Source organism: Labeo rohita, chromosome 6 (assembly GCF_022985175.1).
Source record: "Labeo rohita strain BAU-BD-2019 chromosome 6, IGBB_LRoh.1.0, whole genome shotgun sequence".
NCBI classification, from domain to species: Eukaryota; Metazoa; Chordata; class Actinopteri; order Cypriniformes; family Cyprinidae; genus Labeo; species Labeo rohita.
Window position 1 is genome coordinate 32,805,073 of NC_066874.1, and position 24,614 is coordinate 32,829,686.

General features: G+C 33.8%; 2 protein-coding genes across 10 annotated transcripts in view; both read left to right on the forward strand.

Annotated features, from left to right (window-relative positions):
- The first annotated feature begins 8,638 nt into the window (after nucleotides 1-8,638).
- LOC127166905 (tubby-related protein 1-like) lies at nucleotides 8,639-19,098 on the forward strand. 2 transcript variants are annotated; one of them, XM_051112587.1, is made up of 13 exons: nucleotides 8,639-8,750; nucleotides 11,098-11,224; nucleotides 11,308-11,412; nucleotides 13,780-13,920; nucleotides 14,029-14,139; nucleotides 14,224-14,370; nucleotides 14,789-14,874; nucleotides 14,982-15,149; nucleotides 15,724-15,836; nucleotides 15,940-16,048; nucleotides 16,151-16,249; nucleotides 16,388-16,559; nucleotides 17,628-19,098. In XM_051112587.1, exons 1-13 carry the CDS (start codon nucleotides 8,736-8,738, stop codon nucleotides 17,759-17,761), a joined length of 1,527 nt encoding a protein of 508 aa, XP_050968544.1. In that variant the 5' UTR covers nucleotides 8,639-8,735; the 3' UTR covers nucleotides 17,762-19,098. The 2 variants fall into 2 exon arrangements, with proteins under 2 accessions (XP_050968544.1, XP_050968545.1); XM_051112588.1 differs by having other exon boundaries at nucleotides 8,685-8,750; nucleotides 11,101-11,224.
- A 2,253-nt stretch (nucleotides 19,099-21,351) lies between these two features.
- The window catches only part of tead3b (TEA domain family member 3 b), a 38,257-nt gene continuing 34,994 nt past the window's right edge, over nucleotides 21,352-24,614 (forward strand). For 7 of the 8 annotated variants that reach the window (XM_051112592.1, XM_051112595.1, XM_051112599.1 and 4 more), the window contains exons 1-2: nucleotides 21,352-21,517; nucleotides 21,905-21,969. The gene's annotated coding sequence lies outside the window, so the exon portion shown is untranslated. The remainder of the gene's footprint in view (nucleotides 21,518-21,904; nucleotides 21,970-24,614) is intronic. The other variant, XM_051112594.1, reaches the window with a different exon arrangement.

The following is a 24,614-nucleotide window of genomic DNA, read 5'->3' on the forward strand; positions in this document are numbered from 1 at the left end:
GCTCTTTTCCACCTTTAACAACTCAGTGCTACCTGTGACCTCATCTGACAGTGCTCTAGATGGCAAATTGGCTCTGATAGACCGATAGTCCTGCCTTTTTCTAGGAGACCTCGCCAAATGGCCCCAACTGCCTTAATGACACATAATGGCTGGAGCTGAAGGACGGCTGCTGGGGGAACGTCCTAGCTGCGTTACTCGAGCGCTGGGGGGACTCTGCAGGGTCTAATAGTCTCTTCGGCGCCAGCAGCTGAAGGACGTGGCCTCTCCCATAGGAGCTATTACCCAGAGTCCCTCCACACTGATGTCATCCTGTGTAACGCAACGCTGAAGCTGCAGAGAGAACCAAAGTTCTCTTCACTTCCCCCATCTGTATGCAGTGACATTCATGTGAAATAAGGACACAATGAAAGCCGCTTGCTTTTAGCAATACAGTCGGAGGCTTGTCACCTGCTTTGCAAGTGTATAATTGGGCAGGCTTGGTGACTTTCAATGCAGTCCTTGCACATTTCTCATTTACACATTAAATTAACTGTGAGAAAAAATTAGCAAGACATTTCAACAGGGATTTCTCTGGTTACATTGTTTTCATAAGACCTCTCCTGGCATGACATTGTGCTGGAGCTGTTTTTATTTTGTACACTTTATGCCTTGATTATACAGTTTTTGTCTGTGCAAAGGATAAACTTGTTTGGAAATTTTGAAAAAATTTTAAAGGGTTGAAAAGAAGGTTTATAGGCCTAATAGGTATGAGGGTTGCTATATGGTTTCTGGGTAGTTTTGGACTTTTTAGATGGTTGTTAGGATGTTTTGGAGTTGCTAGGGTGTTTTAGAGGTTGCCAGGGTGTTGTAGGCATTGCTTAGTGGTTGCTAGGATTTTCTAGGAGTTGCTAGAGGATTTATAGGGTATTCTGGGGGTTTCTAGATATTTGTTAGGGTGTTCTATGAGTTCCTGGGTTGTTCCTACGGTTTTCTAGAGGTTGTGAGGGTATTGTAGGCATTGCTTGGTTTTTGCTAGGATTTTCTGGGAGTTGCTAGATGGTTCATAGAGTGTTCTGGGAGGGTTCTAAGTACTTGCTAGGGTGTTCGAGGGGTTCCTGTGTTGTTATCTAGGGTGTTTTAGGGGTTGCTGGGGCATTGTAGGCATTGCTTGGTGGTTGCTAGGATTTTCTGGGAGTTGCTAGGTGGTTTATAGGGTGTTCAAAGGGTTTCTAGGTAGTTGCTAGGGTGTTCAAAGGGTTTCTAGGTAGTTGCTAGGGTGTTCTAGGGGTTGCTAGGTTGTTGTAGGCATTGCTTGTCTGTTGCTAGGATGTTCTGGGAGTTGCTAGGTGGTTCATAGAGTGTTTGAAGGGTTTCTAGGTAGTTGCTAGGGTGTTCTAGGAGTTTCTGGGTTGTTGTTAGGGTGTTCTACAGGTTGCTAGGGTGTTGTAGGCATTGCTTGGTGGTTGCTAGGATTTTATAGGAATTGCTAGATGGTCCATAGAGTGTTCTGGGGGGGTTTCCAGGTAGTTGCTAGGGTGGTCTAGGGGTTGCTAGAGTGTTGTAGGCATTGGTTGATGGATGCTAAGACTTCCGAGAGGTGCTAGGTGGTTCATAGGTTGTTCTGAGAGTTTCTAGGTAGTTGCCAGTGTGTTCTAGGGGTTGCTAGGGTGTTGTAGGCATTGCTTGATGGTTGCTAGGATTTTCTGGGAGGTGCTAGATGGTTCATAGAGTGTTCAAAGGGTTTCTAGGTAGTTGCTAGGGTGTTCTAGGAGTTTCTGGATTGTTGCTAGCGTGTTCTGTGGGTTGCTAGGGTGTTGTAGGCATTACTTGTCGGTTGCTAGATGGTTTATAGAGTGTTCGAAGGGTTTCTAGGTAGATGCTAGGGTGCTCTAGGGGTTGCAAGGGTTGCTGAATGGTTGATAGGATGGTATGGGGGTTGCTGGGGGGTTTTGTTAGTTGCTAGGTGGCTGCTAGAGTGTTCAGCAGGTTTTTATGTGGTTTTGAGGGTTGCTGGGTGATTGATAAGATGGTTGGTGGGGTGTTTTGGACATCCTAGGGTGTTCTGGTGGTTGCTAGGTTGATTGCTAGGGGTTTTTAGCTTGTGTGGTTGATAAGATGATATGGGACTTGCTAGGTGGTTGCTATGATATTTTGGAGTTGCTAGGTTGTTGCTGTGATGTTCTGGGGGTAGCTAGGTAGTTGCTAGGGTTTTCTGGGCGGTTTGCAAGGGTGTTCTGGGGGTTTCTAGATGGTTGATAGATTGATTTGGGGGTTGCTGTGTGGTTAATAGAATGATATAGGGGTTTCTATATGGTTGCTGGGTGTTTTGGACTTGTTAGATGGTTGCTTATTAGATGGTTGGTTCTGAGGGTTGCTAGATGATTTATGGGGTGTTCTAGAGGTTCCTAGGTTGTTGCTAGGGTGTTGTTGGCATTGCTTGGTGGTTGCTAGGTAATTGCTAGGGTTTTCTAGGGTTTACACTGGTATTTTAGGCATTGCTCTGCAGTCGCTAGAGTGTTCTAGGAGTTGCTGGGTGGTTTCTTATCGTCTTATCTCTAATAAATCAAGTCTGATCACTCTGTAAAGTTCTAACACACCTCTGCTGAATAAGCTGCATGATTTTAGGCACCGTTCCTGTTCATAGCACATCCAGTTTTCAAGTAGATCAAGTTACAGTGCAACTCTTGAGGTAGACTTCAGTTTAAGACACTACATGTACATGTACCATTTATGCATAATTCATTAGCATGAGCATAAGAAACGGCACCTGAATGAGGTCTAATATTCACTTTGACAATCTTGCATTACAGATTATGTTTCCAATTTTCTTTTGGTGCAATGTCAGAGGCTCCCGAAGGCATTATCACATGATCTTTAGGAATCGTTCTGGGTAATCAGTCCCTGACAAAACCGCACAAGTTTGAGTTAACTGTTCATTGACCAGATGGTGACAATTTGGCATAGTTATTGCATTGCACAACAGGGACCAGGCAAAAGTATAGACAAAGGTTGCAGGATGAAACATGTTGAAAGATCAGACAACTAACAAGAATACATTTATTTCATGTATAAACTGTAGTACAAGCATTACTGTAACACTGGTCAATGTTACAGTAAGATAATTTTAAGATAAAACAAGATAATTTTGAAATACATTTACACTGGAAATTTAAACTCCTCAAGCTTTCTAGTGCTTTCACATGAGAACGCCACTGGATCAGTTTTGTCAATAAGCTTATAGTAGCCAAGGTGAAATATTCATGGAGAAATCTGATCTTAGATCAGTGCTATGATGTGGTTTCAGTGGAGGGACAACTACGGTGAAATGGCATGCTTTAGTCCCTTTGGAAGCTTCTGCCAAGTGCATATTTATGGTTGGGGATCTGAATGAAATCCCTAACACTGAACACCCCAGCAACTGTGTAACAACCACCTACAACATCCAAGTAACTGAAATAAGTAACACACTTACCACTCAGAACACCTTAGCAACTGCATAGCAATGCCCTGGTAACCACTCAAAATATTCTATTAACTCCATAGCAACACAAAGCATCCAGGTAACTGATAGTAATGATTAAAAAAACACTCAGAACTTTAAAGCTGCATAGCAACCCCTGGGTAACAACTCAGAACATTCTAGCTTCCAATAGAAACTTTGCACTGCCCAGGAAACCAGCTAAAATAGCATAGTAACCCTATAGCAACACATTAAAACCCCTCAGTGCACCTCAGCAAACACAAAGCAAAGCCTTGGCATAGCAACACACTAGCATCTTCACACTAACAACTTCACACTAGCAACTCCTTAGCAACTGCATAGCAACACTCTTGCAACCACCCAAAGCATCCTAGTAACTGATAGGAACACAAAACACTCAGATCTTAGCAACTGCATAGCAACACCCTGGCAACCACCCAGAACATCCTTAAAACCACTCAGACCTTAGAAAGTCCTGGCAAGTTAAGTCAGATCCTAAGTTGCATAGCAACGCCCTGGCAACCACCCAGAATATCCTAGTAACTAGTAACATGTTAAAAAACACTCAGACCTTAGAAGCTGCATAGCAACACCCTGGCAACCATCCAGAACATCCTAGTAACTAATAGTACCATGTAAAAAAATAAATTAAAAAAATCAACAACACTCAGGTCTTAGCAGTTGCATAGCAACACCCTGGCAACCATCCAGAATAACTTAGTAACTAATAATAACATGTTAAAAAGACAGATCATAGCAACTCCATAGCAACAGCCTGACAACCACCCAGATCATCCTAGTAACTGATAGGAACGTGTTAAAAAACACTCGGATCATAGCAACTGCATAGTAACGCCCTGACGACCACACAGATCATCCTAGTAACTGATAGGAACGTGTTAAAAAACACTCGGATCATAGTAACTGCGTAGCAACGCCCTGAACGACCACCCAGATCATCCTAGTAACTGATAGGAACATGTTAAACAACACTCAGATCTTAGCAGCTGGATAGCAACACCCTGGCAACCACCCAGAACACTTTATTCAACACAGAGCAACATGGTAAATAAGCTGAACCATATAGTTTAAAATGGAGTTTCCTTCCTGTACTATTATCCAGCGTTCTGGCAGAGGCTATTGCATCATGGGAAAACTCATATTCTGTGAAAAGAGGTCAGCAGGACACTATTAGACTGTATTTTCCTCTGTGTGTTCATCTGCTGCTGGATCCAGCATTTGTTTTACAGTGAAGCAGTATCCTGTTGCCTTTGTTTAGTTTGAGTCACACACACACACATACACACACACACACACGTGTGTGTGTCCCTCAGGAGCGCATGCACTCTTCTGACCCACATCTCCACGGGTCGTCCTCATTGTTTGTGATTGTGAGTGTGAGTAATAAACCCGCTGGTGTGAGGTCACATCCTTAGGTAGCTGTTCTTCTGTTTCTGCATTATTTCATCAGTTGCTTTTAGTGTATTGTCATCTATAACTATATGATATATATCATAAGTAAATATACATATACTGTATGCTATCAGTTCTTGTTAGTCTGTATGTAAATGTAAACCGAAAGAATATGTACTTTTTAACCTCAGAGGTTCAAGAGGAGCATTTCAGAATCTGGTTATCTGGAGAATAATGTACAGTTGCATCATAAACTGCACTGTCTCTTTAAGATCTTGAGCTCCACCTCTGAACCTCCCTGAGTTCACTGGCCCACCGAGGGCATGATCTGTGAACGGGAAGAAGGAGGAAACAGCGCCATCTTGCGACCACATTTAATTTATTGTATTTAACTCTACTGCCACCTGAGTGTCAGGGCAGGAAACATTCATATAATTTATACATATAAATATAAATACTATAAATTGAACATTTTAGCTTGCATTTAATAAAATACATTTAATATGGAACTAGTTAAAAGTACAATATGTGATTTAATATTTATTATTTGAATAAAATTAGATTATTAGATTTATTATTATTGTTATTTACTTAATATAAATATAAAACATCTAATTATATATATAATTGTGATTTTAGTACTATCGAGACACTATTATCAAGTGATGTTTGCATTTATATAATTTTGTAGTGTGGTTTTGTCTTTTTTATTGGTAGTTATGTCTATATAGTGTCTTTTCTTTATTTCAGTTTTTGTTCTGTTTGTTTTTTTTTTTTATTTTAAAAGTTTATTTAAAGTAAAATTTATGTTTTTTTTTTTGTTTTTTTTTTTTTTGTTTTTTGTTTTTTAGCTTTAGTTAACTATAATTACCCTGATTCATATCAGCATATATATTACCAATTTTGTATAGTAATTATTTCATTTGCTAACATAATTGCCAGAAAAGAATATTCATGTAAATACATATTATAAAATACTATTGATTAGGGCAGATAATATTTATCTACTAAACACATATATGTACATTTTATGTGGAGAAAGGGAATGTTTTTTCCATTTTGAATCCTATTTCCCCTAAGTGACTAAAATGTTAACGTTAAAATTAATTAATTAATTAATTAGTTAGTTAGTTAATTAATTAATTAATTATAAAAACTTAATGTCCATGTTATTTGACAGGTGTAAATCCTGACATGAAATCCAAGCATGCATTTTCTAAATTATATTTTTAACATTGTCACAGGAATGATGTACCACCTTTACTTGCCTGTAGGTGGTGCAATATGACCATTCTAACCATATATTAATCTCCAGTAACGATGGAGGTAAAAACCCGGATTCAATAATTAGTGCAGTCATACAGAGGTAATTTTAAGCAAGTCAATTAATTACCCCTCATAGCACTTATTTTGTAATATGTTATTTGCCCGCTAATAATAATTGCTAAGATATATGTCAGATGTCCCACTTAAAAATAAATTATAATAAATAATATGCATTTAAAAAGTCAACAGAAGCATGCAAGCCATTAAGAATGCAATTATTATTATTAGTTATGATTCTCATTTTATTAAAGTCTTAAAGTGTTAAGTTTAAAGTGTAATAGTGTGCAAAAAAAAAGAGAAAGTTTAATAGTGTTTAAAAATAAGAGGTACTTCTAGCAATAAATTATTTGATATTCAGAGATATATTCACACTATTCCAGCTTTTGTCAGTGGCTGATCAGCCAGTGGTCTTTATGACCAGCTTTTGCACAGGCCAAGTAGAGCTAAACCAATAAGAGGAGAAAGCTCTACCATGTAGCCCAGCGATAAGCTCCACATCCTGCAGGCTGGTTCAGTTCCAGATGCTTTTACACCCTCGTGACTGCCAGGCACTCTGGCCTGAATCTGCTGCAGCTTGATGCAGCTTGATACCAGGTGTAGCCTGGTATCAAAAGTCTTATCTTTGACCACTGTCTTTGAATGGGCAATTTTCTTCAGGAAAAAAAAAAAAAAATTACGTTCAGCTATAATAAAATGAAATGTATGTTAAATGTGTCAGCAGGGGCAGTGTCGAAAACAAACATTTAGCAATGACTCATTCAACTAAATTTAAACATGACACCCATTAAGCCAGCAACAGGTGAGTTATAAATTCAGCAGTAATGTGGATCATGTATAATTGTAAGAAATCCCAGTAGTTACATTAATTAGACAAATGAGCGTTAATATGATGACTGGGTCTGTGCATTGACACATTTAACATTACATGCAGGACAGGCAAAACCTCATAATAAATGCATAAATAATGAAATGGAAGAAATCAAACAAATAAACAATAAAATAAAAATAAAAACAAACAAATAAACAATAAAATAAAATAGAAAAATAGAGTCAACAATTAAATAAACAAAACAAATGCATAATTAATAAACAATAAAACTGAATTTAAAACAAGCAAAGTAAATAAAATTAAATGAATAAAATAAAATGGATAATATATAAATACCAAATCAAAAATAAATATAAATAAAAATGGAAAAGTCCAATAATAAATAAATGTAAATATAAAAAGAATAAAAATAAATGAATAAACAATGAAATAAAATGAACAATATATAAATTAATTAATAATATAGAAATAACTATAAAAATATAAATATAAATAAAATAGAAAAAGTCCAATAATAAATTAAATAAACAAACAAATAAACTGAAATAAAATAATAAAATATATATATATATATATATCCATATAAACAACATATAAAAATAATTATAAATAAAATTTAAATCCAACAAATAAATAAATAAATAAATGTAAATGAATGAATGAATGAATAAATGAATATAAATGTAAATAAAATAATAAAAATAAATAAATAAAAATAAAACAAAATATAAATAAAGTGAATAACATATAAATATTGAATAAAAAAATATATTAATTAAATTAAATTCCAATAATAAATAATGTAAATATAAAAAGAATAAACTATTAAATAAACAAACAAATACATTTAAATAAAATAATACAAATAATATATATAAATAACAAATAAAAATAAATAAAATTAAAATCCATAAATCCATAAATAAATAAATGTGAATGAATGAATGAATGAACAAATAAACAAATTAATTAATGAAGTTTGACTATACAGATTAAAAAGATCACAGAATATATTCCTAAGCATACAACATCTATTTAAATTTTCATTATTTTTCAGTTATGTAAGTATACTGGCATGATCTAATTATGTCTATTTTCTCAAAAGACAGCTCAATTGGGTCATAATTTTGACAGCAATTATTGAATCCTGCTAAGTAACACAAAATCTATTTTTAAGCAGACAATATCAGTGGGTTCTTCCTAGAATGTCTTGCCAATCAGGACCCCAAGAAGTAAATAAATACGGTATTTTCAAGTTTATAAATGAGAAAGATGTTGAACTTTCCTTTTAACTATGAATTAAACATATGTTTATGCGGATCTACTTCTATGTCCACTACTAGAAGCAAAGAGTAAAAAAAAGTGGTGAAAACTTTTTAAAAAAATCTGAGTTTGCAATTTAAACCTGCATAAAATGTTTCAAGTTTTGCCTGAAATTTTTATTTTGGCATCCGTTTGTCAATTACCCATCTATCGTATTTTTTCTTCTTCAGTGTGCTGATAATTCCCGTGTCAGTCCCGTGGTGTCCGCTCGAGGTGTGACAGACTGACAGATGGGTCAGTGGATAAATCCGCTTAGCAACTTTCTGCTGATGGAGGTTCATTGAGTAAAGCTCCACACTTTCTCATTACTAGCTTAGCATCGCCACAGTGAGGCCTCGCTTGTATTTGTTCAACTTTATTGGACACAGTTTCAAGATAAAAGACATGTCTGCCGAAAAGGTGAGTTTGTTTTACCTGATTGATTACATACAGCATGTTATGGCTGTTAATATTACTATCATCCAAATACCTGTTGATCTAAATGTTGATTCATTGAAGGACATTAAGAGATTGAATCATTTCGTTTTAAATTTGATCTGTCATCAGAAATGACTTAATGCTACTTAATATATTTAACATCGATAATTACATAAAAAAAAATTGTCATTAGCTTGTTGGTTGATGTCATTTGTCTAATTAGTGAGTTAAAGTGAGCTCACTTCTAGTTCTACAGGAAAGTTTAGTGATATTGTAGTGAATAATTGCAAAGCTTGTTCACAGACACGTTTAAATGACTGAATCAAACACTTCCAGCCATGAATTTCACTAGAAGTTATCACTTTATTCTGTTGCTTGTGATGAGAAATGCAGAATATTTAAGTTTTATATTTGCATAAACTAAAATAGCTAGTAGGAATACTAGTATTACTAAAATAAGTAGTATGAAATATTAGTTATTGCAGGGTAATATAGTCTTTATAATTAAGAATGTTTTATGATGTATTTAGCTCATAAAATAAGTGTTTAGAGCTTGACAGATAATTTTGAAATTATACTAGAATTAATGGAATTATATATGGAAATATATTTTATTTAAAGTATAAAAGATGACCTACAAACACAATCTGAGTTCATTTAGAGAACACAAACAATAAACAAATTAAGCAATAAAATAAAGAAAAATCAAATCAAAAACAAACGAGCAAACAGTAAATAAAAATAAATGAATAAACAATTAAACAAAATTAACAATATTTAAATTAAATTAATCATATATAAATAAAGAATAAGAATAATATAAATAAAATTAAAATCCAGTAATAAATAAATGTCGATTTTAAAAAGAATAACCAATCAAACAGACAATGTAAAAAAAAAATAAATAAATAAATAAATAAATGATGCAATAAAATTAACAATATATAAACAAAATAAATATTTTAATAACAAATTAAATAAATGTAAATAAAAATTTAAAAAACATAATGAATAAATATGTGAATTAATTAATGAATAAATAAATAAAAATAAATATTTTTAACATTATTTTTTAAGCCTTATTTTAAAACTACCTTTGGCAAATGTATATCTTTTCTTGTTTGTTTGATGGAAACATGGTTGAATTAGGGCTTTGGTTTTCCTCCATACCTCATGACAGGGATTGACTGAGGTGATGGTATTAATAGCCTTGTTCTGGCTGCGTCTTAAGTGGATCACACACTTACACACTCTTACACACACATTCAGACTCACAGACAGTCAGTACAGGACCTCACAATGGGTTTTAGGCCATATATATGAAGGTTAAAAGATAAGTAGAAAGGTTTAACATACTCATATTTGTAAAATACAGTCCACAAAGAAAAATAATGGATAGATGTGGTGCTTTTCCATGACTGACCCCAGAAGCTTAATCACTTACAAACAAGACAAGTTGCATAATGTGGTTATGCATCAGATCACTGCTGGTATATCAATAGATCTAGAGATGATGGGGTCATATGCATCAAAATGAACAAATATCAGTGTTAATTATATAAATATTAAGGTTAATTATGTTATCTAAAACTTCAAACTTCAATTGCAAACTTTGCGAATGCAAAAATATATTAATACAATTAATAATATATAAATAACGATGAAATAAATGTAAATACAAATTTAAAACTACTAATAAAAAATAAATAAATTAATTAATTAATTAAAATGAATAAATAAAAAAACTTTGCAAAGCAAAAATAAAAATGTAAAATGATAATATATAAATAACGAATGAAATAAATGTACATAAAAATGAAAAAACAAAAAACAAAAAAAAAACCCACTAATAATCTTTAAATCCGAAGAATTTATACATAATATTTTTTTGGATGCAATTTTACATGCATTTGTTTGCAGTTTTGTGCTTCAGATTTTTCCTTTGCATTTTTAAAAAATATATATTTTTATATGTTCCTGTACATAATAGCCTTAAATATCTTTTATGTATAACATTCTCCACATCAGACTGATTGGTGAGAGCGTTTCAAACTAAAATATGACTATTTTGTAGATAAATTGCTCAGAGAACAAGGCATAAGTCGTATGCATGAACATGAATCAATTAAAAGTGTGCATTAGGATGCACAAGATGCTTTTGAATCACTTAAGTTATATTCAAATATATTCTTCTTTTTGTTTATTGCTTTCATTTGCATGCTTACTGGTGAGTAATCTAACTTTCCAACTTGGATTGCTTTTAATAGCCACTGTCCAACATGTCTGTTACAATAATGTTATTTTGTAACCACACATCAGGATATCGCAGAAGCCCAAGAAGAAGAAGCCCGAGTCGACTCTGGCAGAGACCAACGGGACCGAAGACAAACCCAAAAAGACCAAGAGCAAGAAGAGCGGCGGCGATCTGTCGGCCGAGAACAGCCCGGCCACTCAGAGTACGACAGAGAGTTCATGTCTTGATGTTACATCAGTCTGTTTACATGCACCTTTACACAACTCTCACAAACCTCCCTCACAGATGGAGAGAAGGTGAAGAAGAAGAAACTGGAGAAGGAGAAAGAATCAACAGAGAAGGAGAAGGAAATAAAAAAGAAAGCAAAAAGTGCTCCAAAGAAGAAAAAGAGTAAGTGACCCAGTGTTATTTTAGTGACTTTTATGCACTTTTAGTGACATGTTAGGGTCATTTATATTTGTTATAATTTGTTTATATTGTGTATTATATTTTAAATTAGATTTTACTTTTATATTTTCATTTGACAAATTTCAGTGCAGTTTCTGAAAACAAGTTTCAGTTTTTCATGTAATATTTATAGTTTATTTCATTTCTTGTTTTTCAGTTACTGAAAATTAATTTTATTTAACAGTAACAAAACTGGCCTTGTAAAAACACTGACCTGTTTTAATTAAAAAAAAAAAAAAAACACTGACTAATTTGAATTTGAATTTTAATAAATACAGTTCAATTTTTAAAGTTTCTTCGAAAATTGATGAAACAATTACACACAAATGAGACAATAACTGACATATAGCTATAAAAATAAATGTGCTCAGATCTTGGGAATATTTGATGTGAAATATTTGAAAATCTCTTAATTTTGATAGCAGATTTTAATATTTTGAGCTCAGTTTGAAACATAAAATTTTTTCAAATTTTTTTTAATGAGAAAAAAAGGAATTTGCGGTAACACTTCAGAATAGGGAACACTTATTCACTATTAACTATGTTTTTTCCCTGGATAAATTCCTAATTTGCTGCTTATTAATAGTTAGTAAGGTAGTTGTTAAGTTTAGGTATTGGGTAAGATTGGGGTTGAATAACAAGGTCATGTAGAATAAGGTATTAATATGTGCTTAAAGGAGAAGTCTACTTTTAAAACAAAGATTCACATATAATGTACTCACCACCTTGTCATCCAAGATGTTCATGTCTTTCTTTCTTCAGTCGTAAAGAAATAACTTTTGGAGGAAAACATTTCAGAATTTTTTCACCATATAATGGACTGATATGGTGCCCCGATTTTGATCTTCCAAAATGCAGTTTAAATGCGTCTTCAAATGATCCCAAATGCGGTTGTAAACGATCCCAGCCGAGGAAGAAGGGTCTTATCTAGAGAAATTATCAGTTATTTTCATGAAAAAAATACAATTAAAATTAAAATACTTTTTAATCTTAAATGCTCGTCTTGCCTTTCTCTCCCTGAACTCTGTGTATTTTGACTCAAGACAGTTAGGGTATGTTAAAAACCTCCAATCGTATTTTCTCCCTCAAGTTCAAAAATCATTTCAAAATCATCCTACATCGCTGCAGAAGTACCGACCCAGTCTTTGCAAAGTGAACATGCAAAGAAGATCAAACACCCTTAACAAAAAAGGTAAAACGGCGATATAGGATGATTTTGAAGTTAAGGGAGAACATGAGATGGGAGTTTTTCGACATACACGAACTGACATGAACCAGAAAAAAACAGAGGTCAGGCAGAGTAAGACAAGACGAGCATTTGACATTAAAAAGTATATAAATTGTATTATTTTTTAAGAAAATAACTGATAATTTCTCTAGATAAGACCCTTCTTCCTCAGCTGAACTCATTTACAACCGCATTTGGGATCGTTTGAAGCCGCATTTAAACTACATTTTGGAAGTTCAAAATCGGGGCACCATATCAGTCCATTATATGGAGAAAAAATGCTGAAATGTTTTCCTCAAAAAACATAATTTCTCTACAACTGAAGAAAGAAAGACATGAACATCTTGGATGACAAGGGGGTGAGTACATAATATGTGAATCTTTGTTTTGTACTTTAATTAGTACTAATAAATGGCTAACTAGTTAAAGGAACACTCCACTTTTTTTAAAAAATAGGCTCATTTACCAACTCCCCCTAAAATTCAACAGTTGGGTTTTACCGTTTTCGAATCCATTCAGCCGATCTCCGGGTCTGGCGGTAGCATTTTTAGCATAGCTTAGCGTAAGATCATTAAATCTGATTAGACAGTTAGCATCTCGCACAAAAATGACCAAAGAGTTTCATTATTTTTAAATTAAAAAATTTTAAACTTGACTCTTCTGTAGTTACATCGTGTACTAAGACTGACGGAAAATAAAAAGTTGTGATTTTCTAGACCGATATGGCTAGGAACTATACTCTCATTCCAGTGTACTCTCAAGGAACTGCCGTATCATGGGTGCAGCAGGCGCAGTGATATAACGCAGTGGCTGAAAATGGGCTAACTTTCGTCAACATACCCAACGTGACCACCTGCTTGCACAGGGAGACTATTTTCAGGCGCTAAAAGTGCTTCCGCCAGGCCCAGAGATCGGCTGAGTAGATTCGAAAATGGTAAAACTCAACTGTTTAACTCTAGGGGAGTTGGAAAATTAGCCTATTTTTTAAAAAGTGGAGTGTTCCTTTAAGAAACCAGAAAATAAACTGTTACCTTTTTTTTTTTTTTTATACCTGAGCTCTTATATGTCTTTATTGCAAATAGGTTCTACAGAAGATGATGATGATGATGAGGAGGATGATGAAGAGACCACTCCTCAGAAAAAGACAAAGAAAAAGACTTCAAAAGACAGTTCTGAAGGAAAAGACAAAGAGAAGGAAAAAGACAAAAAGTCAAAATCAAAAGGTGTCCTTTGTTCACAAGAACTTCAAACTACTTTAAACATCTCTTATGGGATACAATGTTAGTTTCAGTAACTTGGTTTATTTATGTTTGCTTTCTTTGAACATGAAGACGTCAAAGAAGACGCAGACAGTAAAGGAAAATCTAAAGCGAAGAAGAAGGAACCAGCCTCTATGTTTCAGATAAACGGAGACAAGCCTGAAACCAAGAGTAAAAAGAAAGGTAATGTTTTGAGTGCTCTTCTATATGAATATCTGTTTGATGATTCAGAATAATACATGCGTTTGCAAATGTGGCGTGATCCAGCTGCCAAATCTGAGAGTGAAGATGAGAGCGAACCAGAAACCAAAACCAGCAAGACGAAGAAGAAGAGCAGCTCAAACCCAGCGTCCATGTTTCAGACAGGAGGAGACAAAGAAAAAGACAAGGACAAAAAGACAAAAAAGACCAAAAGTAAGTTCTGGTCCATTTTAAACCATTAGGGTATATGCAGTTTTATTTATTCTGACATAAAAATAAATCTTTTATGCTACTTTATTTCTTATGGATTGAGTTTTTGTATACACAGTTATAGCATTATAAACAGTTCATCCAGTGAGTGAGTAAGTAAGTAAATAAATAAATACATATATAAATAGATTGATAAACAAACAAACAAATACATAAAATAGCACCTGCATTGCTTATGTTGCATTTTTTTTTCTGAATAGCAATAAAATTAAGTTAAGGGACCATATGGAGGGTTATACCATGCCTTAGTGTGAGAAAATTAAATCTTTATTGTTATTATCTATTTCTGAACTGATTTGTTTCCATAAAATGACAGCACATGGCTTTTTCCATGTTTAATTTGATTGTTTCTCATCCTCAGGTCCTGCTAAAGCAGAAGAGACTGAAGACTCTGATTCAGAAGTGACACAGAAGAAGAAAAAGGGCAAAGGGAAAAAAGGCAAAAAGGTGAATTCATTATATTCCACATGATTCTCATTCCAGTATTCATTTATGATGATTTTTCTCTAGTAACAAGAGTGTACATGTGGTTTTTGGGTCTTTTTCCTGTGAAGGAGGAACGAGCACCTTCTCCTCCCATCGAGTTTGACAATCTGGAGGAGTTCGTTCTTCAACCTGCACAGCAAGGCGTCATGGTAAAGTGCAAAGTGACCCGTGACAAGAGAGGGATGGACCGAGGCCTTTACCCGACATACTACCTGCACCTGGACAACGAAAAGAAAGTACTGAAACATTTGTACTTATCCATATAGTCCAGGTTGTATATCAGACTCTTATATTCACCAAGGCTGCATTTATTTGATCAAAAATACAGGAAAAATAGTAATATTGTGAAATAGTTTTAGAATTCAAAATAACTGGCTTTTATGTGAATGTATGTTATAATGTAATTTATTTCTGAGAATCAAAGCTGAATACTCAGCATCATTACTTCAGTCTTCATTATCACATGATCCTTCAGAAATCATTCTAATATGATTCTAATATTTCTGATTATTATTAGTTTTGAAAACAGTTGTGCTGCTTCATATTGTTGTGGAAACTATGCTGTTTTATTTTCCAGGATTCTTCAATCAATAAAAAATTCAAAAGAACGGCATTTAGTTAAACGGAAATCTTTTGTAACATTATAAATACCTTTACTTTCACATTTGATTAATTCAATGCATCCTTGGTGAATAAAAGTATTAATTTCATTAAATCTCATTCTCAAATGTCAAAAATGGTCCAATATCTCACTAAATTTAGCTTTTCAGTCTGTAATCATTTTAATGTTGATGCCCATCTTGCATCCAGGTGTTTTTGTTAGCGGGAAGGAAGAGGAAAAAAAGCACAACTTCAAACTACTTGATCTCCATAGACCCAACTGACCTCTCCAGAGGAGGAGAAAACTTTGTTGGAAAGCTGAGGTAAGTGGGTGTTCTTACCATTATCATTATAGCTGCTCCTTTTGGACTCGTTCACAGGTCTATAACACATTGTGTTTGATTTACATATGCATGTATATTTCAGGTCAAATCTGATGGGAACTAAGTTCACGGTGTTTGATAATGCACTGCATCCGGACAGAGCTCTGCCGGACATGTCTAACGCACGGCAGGAATTAGCAGCAATTATCTATGTAAGGCAATATACACTTAATACTGTAGTTTTGATTGTAGCACTAATCAGTTAATCAATGCATGCTATATTTTTATAACATTAATTTGCATTGTGGCTTTAGGAAACAAATGTTTTGGGCATGAAAGGACCAAGGCGAATGGTTGTAATTATCCCTGGCATGAACAAAGATGGAGAACGTGTCCCCATACGACCACGTAGTGTAAGTAAAACACAAATTTTTGATTATTATTTATTCAATTATAAATATTTTTTTTATTTATTAATTTAAATTAAATTTATTGGCTTTTTATTTATTTTTTTTGTTAAAATGATATCTGAATATGCTGCTTCCCAACAGGACAATGATGGCCTCCTCATTAGACATCAAAACAGAAATATGGAAAACTTGATAGAGCTGCGCAATAAGACGCCAGTGTGGAATGAAGAGACGGCGTCACACGTCTTAAACTTCAACGGCAGAGTCACACAGGCATCCATCAAAAATTTCCAGATTGTGCATAACAAAGACCGTAAGTAACTCGACTATATCTCTGTATGTTTGAAAAAGCAAACTCGAATTTACTTGTTTTGCATTATGCAAATTGTCTGTTTGCATGAAATGACTAAAGAACTACAATTGATAAAATGAAGTACACAACCAGATCATTTTAGTATTATTATTATACACCATTATATAGTATTTATTAATATTTATTTAATTAGCTATTATGATTTACGGTTTATTTTAATGTTACTTACAGTAATTTAGTGTGCTTTCATTTAAAAATTTTTGTATTTCTATTTAGGGCGGTTAAACGATTAATCGCGATTAATCACATCCAAAATAAAAATTTGTGTTTACATACTATATGTGTGTGTGTACTGTGTATATTTATTATGTATATATAAATACACACACATATAGGTATATATTAAGGAAAAATATTTGTGTATTTATATGTATATAATTAATATACAGAGTAAACGCACATATAAACATAAACTTTTATTTTGGATGCGATTCATCGCGATTAATCGTTCGATAGCCCTATTTCTATTATGCTTTTGTATTATTTTTATTTTATTTTTAATAATTTTAGTACTTAAACTTTTATACCAGTCCATTTTTTTAAAGTTACATTTTTTTAAAATAACATTCTAATATTGATAATTTGGTATATTAGCTTTAATTTAATTAATGATGGCAATATTTGATAGTTTTAGTTAACAATAACTATTAACAACACCTGTATACTTTTAAATGCTCTGTAAGTCATATTGAATAAAAGTCTGCCAAACTTGTTAATGCATTGTATTGTATCCCAAAAATTGTATCCCAAAAATGGATTAAAAATGCAAAGTAATTATATTTGAAAATGCAACACACTGAATTAAACATGCAAAAATGCTCAAGTGTAGCAAACCATTATTTTAAACTGTTATTGTTCCATTTTGCATGCCGTTTGCATACTGTTTCACTATTTCAATGCAAAAGTATTAAGTGTCTAATATGCATTGCTCTGAACAGCATGATGCTGTAAAATATGTAGTAATAGTATACTAATGTTAGTATGACCCTTTCTTGTGCTACATTTCAGAGGACTACATTGTGATGCAGTTTGGGAGAGTAGCAGACGATGCCTTCACTTTGGACTACAGGTATCCTCTGTGTGCCGTACAAGCCTTTGCCATCGCTCTCTCCAGCTTTGATGGCAAAATCGCCTGCGAGTAAAAGCATAAAGACATCCCGCTGGTGTTTTCTATGATTTTGTCACATGCAGCAAATGGGAAACGTTCTCACTCAGCATCAGCTCAAGACCAAAACCCATAAATCTGTATAAAGCCACCATTGCTTGTGGGGTTGCATGATTTTACATGCCATAGAGAGATCTGCTGGTGATATCCGCTTGGGCTAAAATCAAGTAATGGTTGTACAATGGGTGTACTGAGAAGGGGGGGAAGTGCATTGAGATTTGAGAGTTTGAAAGATGTAAATGACCCCTGGTGGTGAGGAGGTCATGTTAGACATGGAATGTGTTTGAAAAGGGAAAAAGAAATGATGGATTGTGTTGTATTTTTAGGTTATGTATACAATAAAAGTAGGAAAAATGTATTTTCACATCGTCTGCTTCACATTTTAGTAAAACGGGTTAAAAACAGTGTTATATAACCTAATAACATAAATAGAAAAAACACTTGTTTATAGGAACAGTTCACCCAGAGTTGAAAATTATGGACTCGTGTTTTGGCCAGAAACAACGGTTGAAGTTAAAAAAAAAAAAAAGTCTTAATAATGGATTTGTTTCTTACAAACATGCAGCATTGGCTTTACAAGATGTTAACGAATGGACTGGACTGGTGTGAATTACTTGTGGAATATTGTGATGTTTTTTTAACAGCTGTTTGGACTCTCATTCTGATGGCACCCATTCACTGAAGAGGATTTATTGGTGAGCAAGTGATGTAATGCTACATTTCTCCAAATGTGTTTTGATAAACAAACAAACTCATCTACATCTTGGATAACCTGAGGTTGAGTGCATTTTTTAGAAAATTTCTCATTTTTGGCTGAACTATTCCTTTAAAAATAATTAATTAATTAAGTGCTGTGTTTTGTGTGTGTAACTGTGTGAGAATGCTTATCTGAGAGCAAGCAAGAAAGAAGTTGTCTGTGCAAGTGTGCCGAAAGCCCAAGATTAAAGCAAGGTCCAGGTTTATCAAAGCTGATAGTAAATGTAATATTTTTACACATGCAATATCATTGACTGATGCTTGGAGTATGTCAAACATCTCAACCACTCATGCAATTTCTTGCTTACTCAAGCAAAGATGATCTGGAATAATAAGTGTCATTACAGGGATAATGCATACTGTCATCTGATACAGATGCTAACACCCAGTGCTTGGTGTTTAATTGTTTTGTTTTGCCTTGTATATGTCATTGTAGTTTATGATTATTTGTGTAACTGTCTTAATGCATGTCGACAAAAGTAATTAGACATTAGTTCTTCTGTTTTTACTTAATGTGAATGTAAATGTAGGAAGGAAAATGCAATACTTTAAAATGAAATAAAGGTGTTTGTAAAAAAAAAAAAAAAAAAAAAAGGCTTTGCTTTTAAGAGTGTTTGATTGAAGTGTGAAAGATTTTTAATAGATTATGAGATAAAAATGAACTTGTATGTTTCTGGTATTTTTGTGCATGTTTCATTTGCACATTTTTTTAAATGCTTTTTTGTCTCTTTGAAATAACTTTCCTTTTCACTTTATGCCACCAAAGCAGCTTTAACATTAAAAACTGATGTTAACCAATTGCCAAACAGCTATTTAGACAATGCCTTAGGCTTTAACATTAATTTAGTGCTTTAACATTAATTTAAAGAGTTGTGAATGCTTATTTATAATGACTTTAAATGCATTCCTAAATCTTGTAAGGTAAAAAAATACATGTGTAGCAGAATTAAAGTCTCTATTTTATCACTTTAGCTCTGCTGTAGTAGTGATATTACACTGGGGATCTCTCTTGAAGCCTCAGGCCAGACTAGACGATCTGTCACAGCCTGCTGGGTTGGTTGTCCAAACTTGTATGTCTTAGAACACGCAGACTTGCTGTGATAGTTTCAACTACTTCCTCATCTTGTCCCTGTAGCTTTTTGTCACCTTTGTAATATTTTAACTTTACTTCGCTAATCTTTACTCTGAGCTGCACTCACACGTTTCAGGTTTGGCCTACAGACGGAGCTCTGCGCCTGTAGAGACGTATGTTAAAGCAGCATACATGCATTATAATCTTAGGCACGCTTCCAGCGTATTACATCACTGAGTTTGACTGTTGTGCTCCCCTGAGACGGTGGTTGTGGTGAAGAGGTTTCACTGTTCACACTCATCGCTCTGGAATGTTGAATGGATTCTATTAGAATTCCTGGACGATGAAGAGGATGATGATGATGGCCTTCTAAGGGTCTGAGAACCATGCAGTATTTGACCTGCAAATATCACTTGGTTTTACAGACAGTGATAAGCTCATTTAATGAGTTATCTAGATGTTTTCAATTATTATATTTTTAAAAAGAAGTAACATTAAGCCTAGTACTGAAAAAGTTTTTTGTCTAAAATTTTTTAACCATGTTAGTTTTTAATTTCCACTGGCTAAAAAACTACTTATTTTAATTAGCATATTTTAAATATTTCATTATAACTATTTACATTGGCAGATTTTATTAAATATCACATGTCTAAACTTTTTAAAACTACATTGGTTTGTATTTTCAGTTTAATGAGTATCTGTTTTATTATTTTATTTTATTTTTAAGTACCTATTCTAATGAACATATTTTACATATTTTATTTTAACTATTTAAATTGGCAGCTTTTATTAAATATCCCATGTCTAAAAAAAATTTAAACTACACTAGTTTGTATTTTCAGTTTAATGAGTATTTTGTTTTATTATTTTATTTTATTTTTAAGTACTTATTTTAATGAGCATATTTTACATATTTTATTTTAACTAATATATTGGCAGCTTTTATTACATATTCCATGTCTAAACTTTTTAAAACTACATTAGTTTGTATTTTCAGTTTAATGAGTATTTATTTTATTATTTTATTTTTAAGTATTTGTGTTCATTAGCATATTTTACGTTTTATTTTAACTATTCAAATTGGCAGATTTTATTACATATTCCATGTCTAAACTTTTTAAAACTACATTACTTTGTGTTTTCAGTTTAATGATTTTTAAATATTATTTTATTTTTAAGTACTTATTTTAATAAGCATATTTTACATACAGTATTTTATTTTAACATATTTAAAATAGACAACAGTGAGCGGCTCACTGTTGTCTATTTTAAATATGTTAAAATAAAATACTGTGAGCCTAAATTTTAAAATATACATTTCAAAATAAATATCTTTTATAATCAAAAAACCAAAAGACTATTAATTAAAAGTTATTATTTAACTAAACATGTAAATGTTACTGGTTTAATTAGTTCTTTGATGAACGTTAATGCACAAATTAATTGTTTGAATATTCACAAAAATATGCAATAGAAAAGAAACATTGTATATTTATTGTATAAGATCATTTTTGCATGTTACATTAAATAAACAATCAATACTTGTTAATACTTGAAAAATGTAATAACTTAATCTAAACTTGGTATTTATAACTCGACGTACAGTAGCCAAAGCACAGCTTTCCTCTTTTCTTCTCTGCGGCCCAAAGTGGGCGGGCGTTTGGACAAGTCTCCGCCCCCCGCAGTGTTGATTGACGCGCAGTGGTGGCCCCTCCTTAAACTTTTTTTCCCTCCTTCGTTTTCCACTGAAGTGCGTGAATTTCATACCAAACCCATACTTCGCATTCCACCTTTACTGTCAAACCGGGAGAAATATTACTGAAAACAATAGAGCACCAAGATAAATATAACTTTAAAGAAATTAACCTCGTCCAGTGCTATCGGTAGAGGTGTTTCCCAATAAAGGTGAGTTTTAGATTCACTCGTTCCCTTTGTCTGATCGCGTTTTTCATGCCGCTCTAGCGAAGTTTTCAGATCTTTGTCATATTTTGCATTTTTCCTCGGAACTCCCTGCGTTGGGTGGGATGAGGGACAGAATTCCGTGTGGATATGCTGTAATTGTGCGTGTGTGAGAGCGAGGAAGTCGGTTTTAGTGCGGTAGCCGTCAACTTTTTGCCTTTGAATTAGACTTTTAAGTTAGAAACATTATTCCAACTAACGCTTCCATTGTTGCACGTAGAAGTTGAGGCGAAAATGTCATGCTCGTCTGCAGAGGCTCTTATTTACTCTCAGAGCAGGATTTCCCAAAAACATGTGATTGAAAATAAGGAAAGAGGTTTTGTTGTTCCACAGAATTGTCAGAGAGAAACGACAGAAGTGTTTGGAGAGATCGTTCACTCCTTTTTCTACGTTATCAGGTAAGTGGGACTATGTTTGTTTCACTTGACAGCCTCAAAACGTTTACTAGATTTAATATTTACCGAGCTTATTAGTGACTTGAGTTTAAAATGAAAGAAATTTACACGTTAAAAGTTGTTTTTCATTTACCCAACGTCCAAAGTGAAAACAAATTACGCTACTAATGTAAAAAAAAAAACGTATAGTGTTGAATCAGTAACCTATATAAATACTGTAAAAACATAATTTATTATGAAACTTGTTAACATGATAACTGATTTCTGTGGAAACTTTAATATTTGCCTTCAGGCGCTTTTCCATGTACCGTCCAGGCTGGTTTATCAAAACCGAATTCAGTATTTTCTATATTTTGGTATGGAATTTTATCTTAAAGTCTGTTTACTATTGGTTATACTGTTGTGATTATTATTATTATTAATATTAAACTATCTCGCCGATAAAAACGATCAGTTTTCCTCAGGTAAAGCAGTGACGTTGAGTGATCTTCCCGCCCAAACAGCTATCTTTCCTCAGAAAGAGCGTTTCGATATTAACCCTTTTATGGTTTAAAGATATTTTTGACCATTTTTGGGGTCCTATCCCAGCTTTGTGACATTGACAACCATATCTAATTAAAAATTAGAAGCAGTTTACAGTTTTGTGTACAGTTGTTTTAAAAAAAAAAAAAAAAACAATTTATCATGGTCTGTAGTCTTTATGGTCAAATTTGTAGACAAACCAATCATATCATGGCCTTTTAATAAGTTGTACGGCTTTAAATAGTTTCTGTAAATCTAAAAAAATAAAAAATATTTTATAAAATATATATACATGTATATTTTTGCATCATATACTTTGCTAGCAAATTAAACACATTGTCTTTAGAGAGTCTTTAGGCCCTCATGTGTTTAATAATTTTTTTTTATGTGACACAAGTTTGATTACAAGAGGATGCAGTTTCTTAGGACAACAAGAGGGTTAACAAATCTTATCACACATTTCCGTCTCATCTGTGTATTGATTTGCATTTACAGTTATTTTCTTTTTCAGGGTGAGTGGGTGAGACTCAAATATTTTGAGTTTTGCCCTCCACATGAGTATGTAAATTTGTTTTTAGTTCACCCTACACATATGTAAGTGTGTTTAACGATGCTCTCCACATTTTTATTGTTCCTCTGAGTTACTATTAATGGACAGGTTTCGTTAAGCAGAAATGCTGCAGTTCAGGTTGGACTTAGTCAGTTCAGCCCAAACTGCCTCTTCAAGTTCTGCTGCTTGATTAGGTTGCCTTATGTTTTTCCTCCTTTTAGAAAGGTTGGGCTTCTTAAAAAGTTCAAAATATAGCTGGATATAGGTCAGGTTGTGTTTAGAAGTGATTGTTGGTAGGTGAAATTCTTTAATGTAGTGTCTGCTGTATCTCCTTAAAGTGACAGTATGTGGACCAGATGTTGTGGCGGCTTTTTGTTTAGTCAGCAGTGGAAGTAACTAAATTGTGTTCCAGTTTGTTTTCTCCAGTTTTGTGTTTACATTCAAATCTTTTTCTTGCTCGTGAGTCCAAAACATTTATCGAGATGTTTCCCCATTATCTGTTTAACAAGACTTGGTTTCACATTACTTAATGTCACGGCTTCTTAACTAAGTCTGTTACAGGACGTTTAGTCTAGTTTAGCTTGTGACATGCACTCCAGGCAACCTGTCCTGGTATTTGCCACTTACATGATATGCGCACTTTACTGTAAGCCACTGCGGTACGGAAATATCTTTTGAGAAAAAAATATTCCTCTTGTAAATATTTGAGCTCAAACCATCTAGTTTAAGTGTTAGCTGTCCCTAATGCAATTTTCAGTGGCCAGCATTTATGCAAATCACATAGCATGGATTATTTAATGCTGAAAGCACACGCAATACAATTTAATGATTGCACAAATGCATGTTTTTCCATCGAGGTGATTTTCTGTATTCGTTTACACACAATTGTACGTTTCCCCCGACTGCTTTGAAGGCAACACGTTTAAAGCAAACACACTTTTTTGGGTGAATTTAAACAGATGCCGCGCATTGCCTTTTATGGCTTCCGCGATGGGCCACATTTGTTGTTCAGCTGCAAATTTGCCGTTCTCATTTTTTTTTTTTTTTTTTTTTTTTTTCAGACATCACAAACGAACCCTGAACTCCCTCCAGTGTCAGGCTTTGCCGAGAAAAGACACGTCATTTTAAAAGTCTGCTTTTGCTCTCTCGTGCTAAATAGAGCTTTACTGTTTAATAAGCTAACAAATCAGTTTTAATGATTTGTTTGTTTTTGCACTGAGCTCTCAATCACATTTCCAAACCAGTCCTGAAGTTTGCAATCATCTCCACAGCATTTCTAGCAGCTCTCGATGCAACGCAGAAAGTCCGGAGCGTATCCTCCTTAAGAGATCGGAGCAGATTGTTTGTGCCATATGTGTTTATGTTGCTGGCCAGTTGACAGTTCCTTTAGCTGGTTTGTGTTAAGGGCCCAGCTGAGAGCGTAATGAGCCTCTTTCCATTTGTGCGGACTGAAGCGGCCTTTTAGCACCCGCCGCAGAAGTGGCTCTCCAAATGGTGACCACTTACCTGTCTGTCAACAGAGCTCTGAACAAATATCTAGCCGTGTGTGTTTTCAGGCATTTGAGAGAAAGAGAAC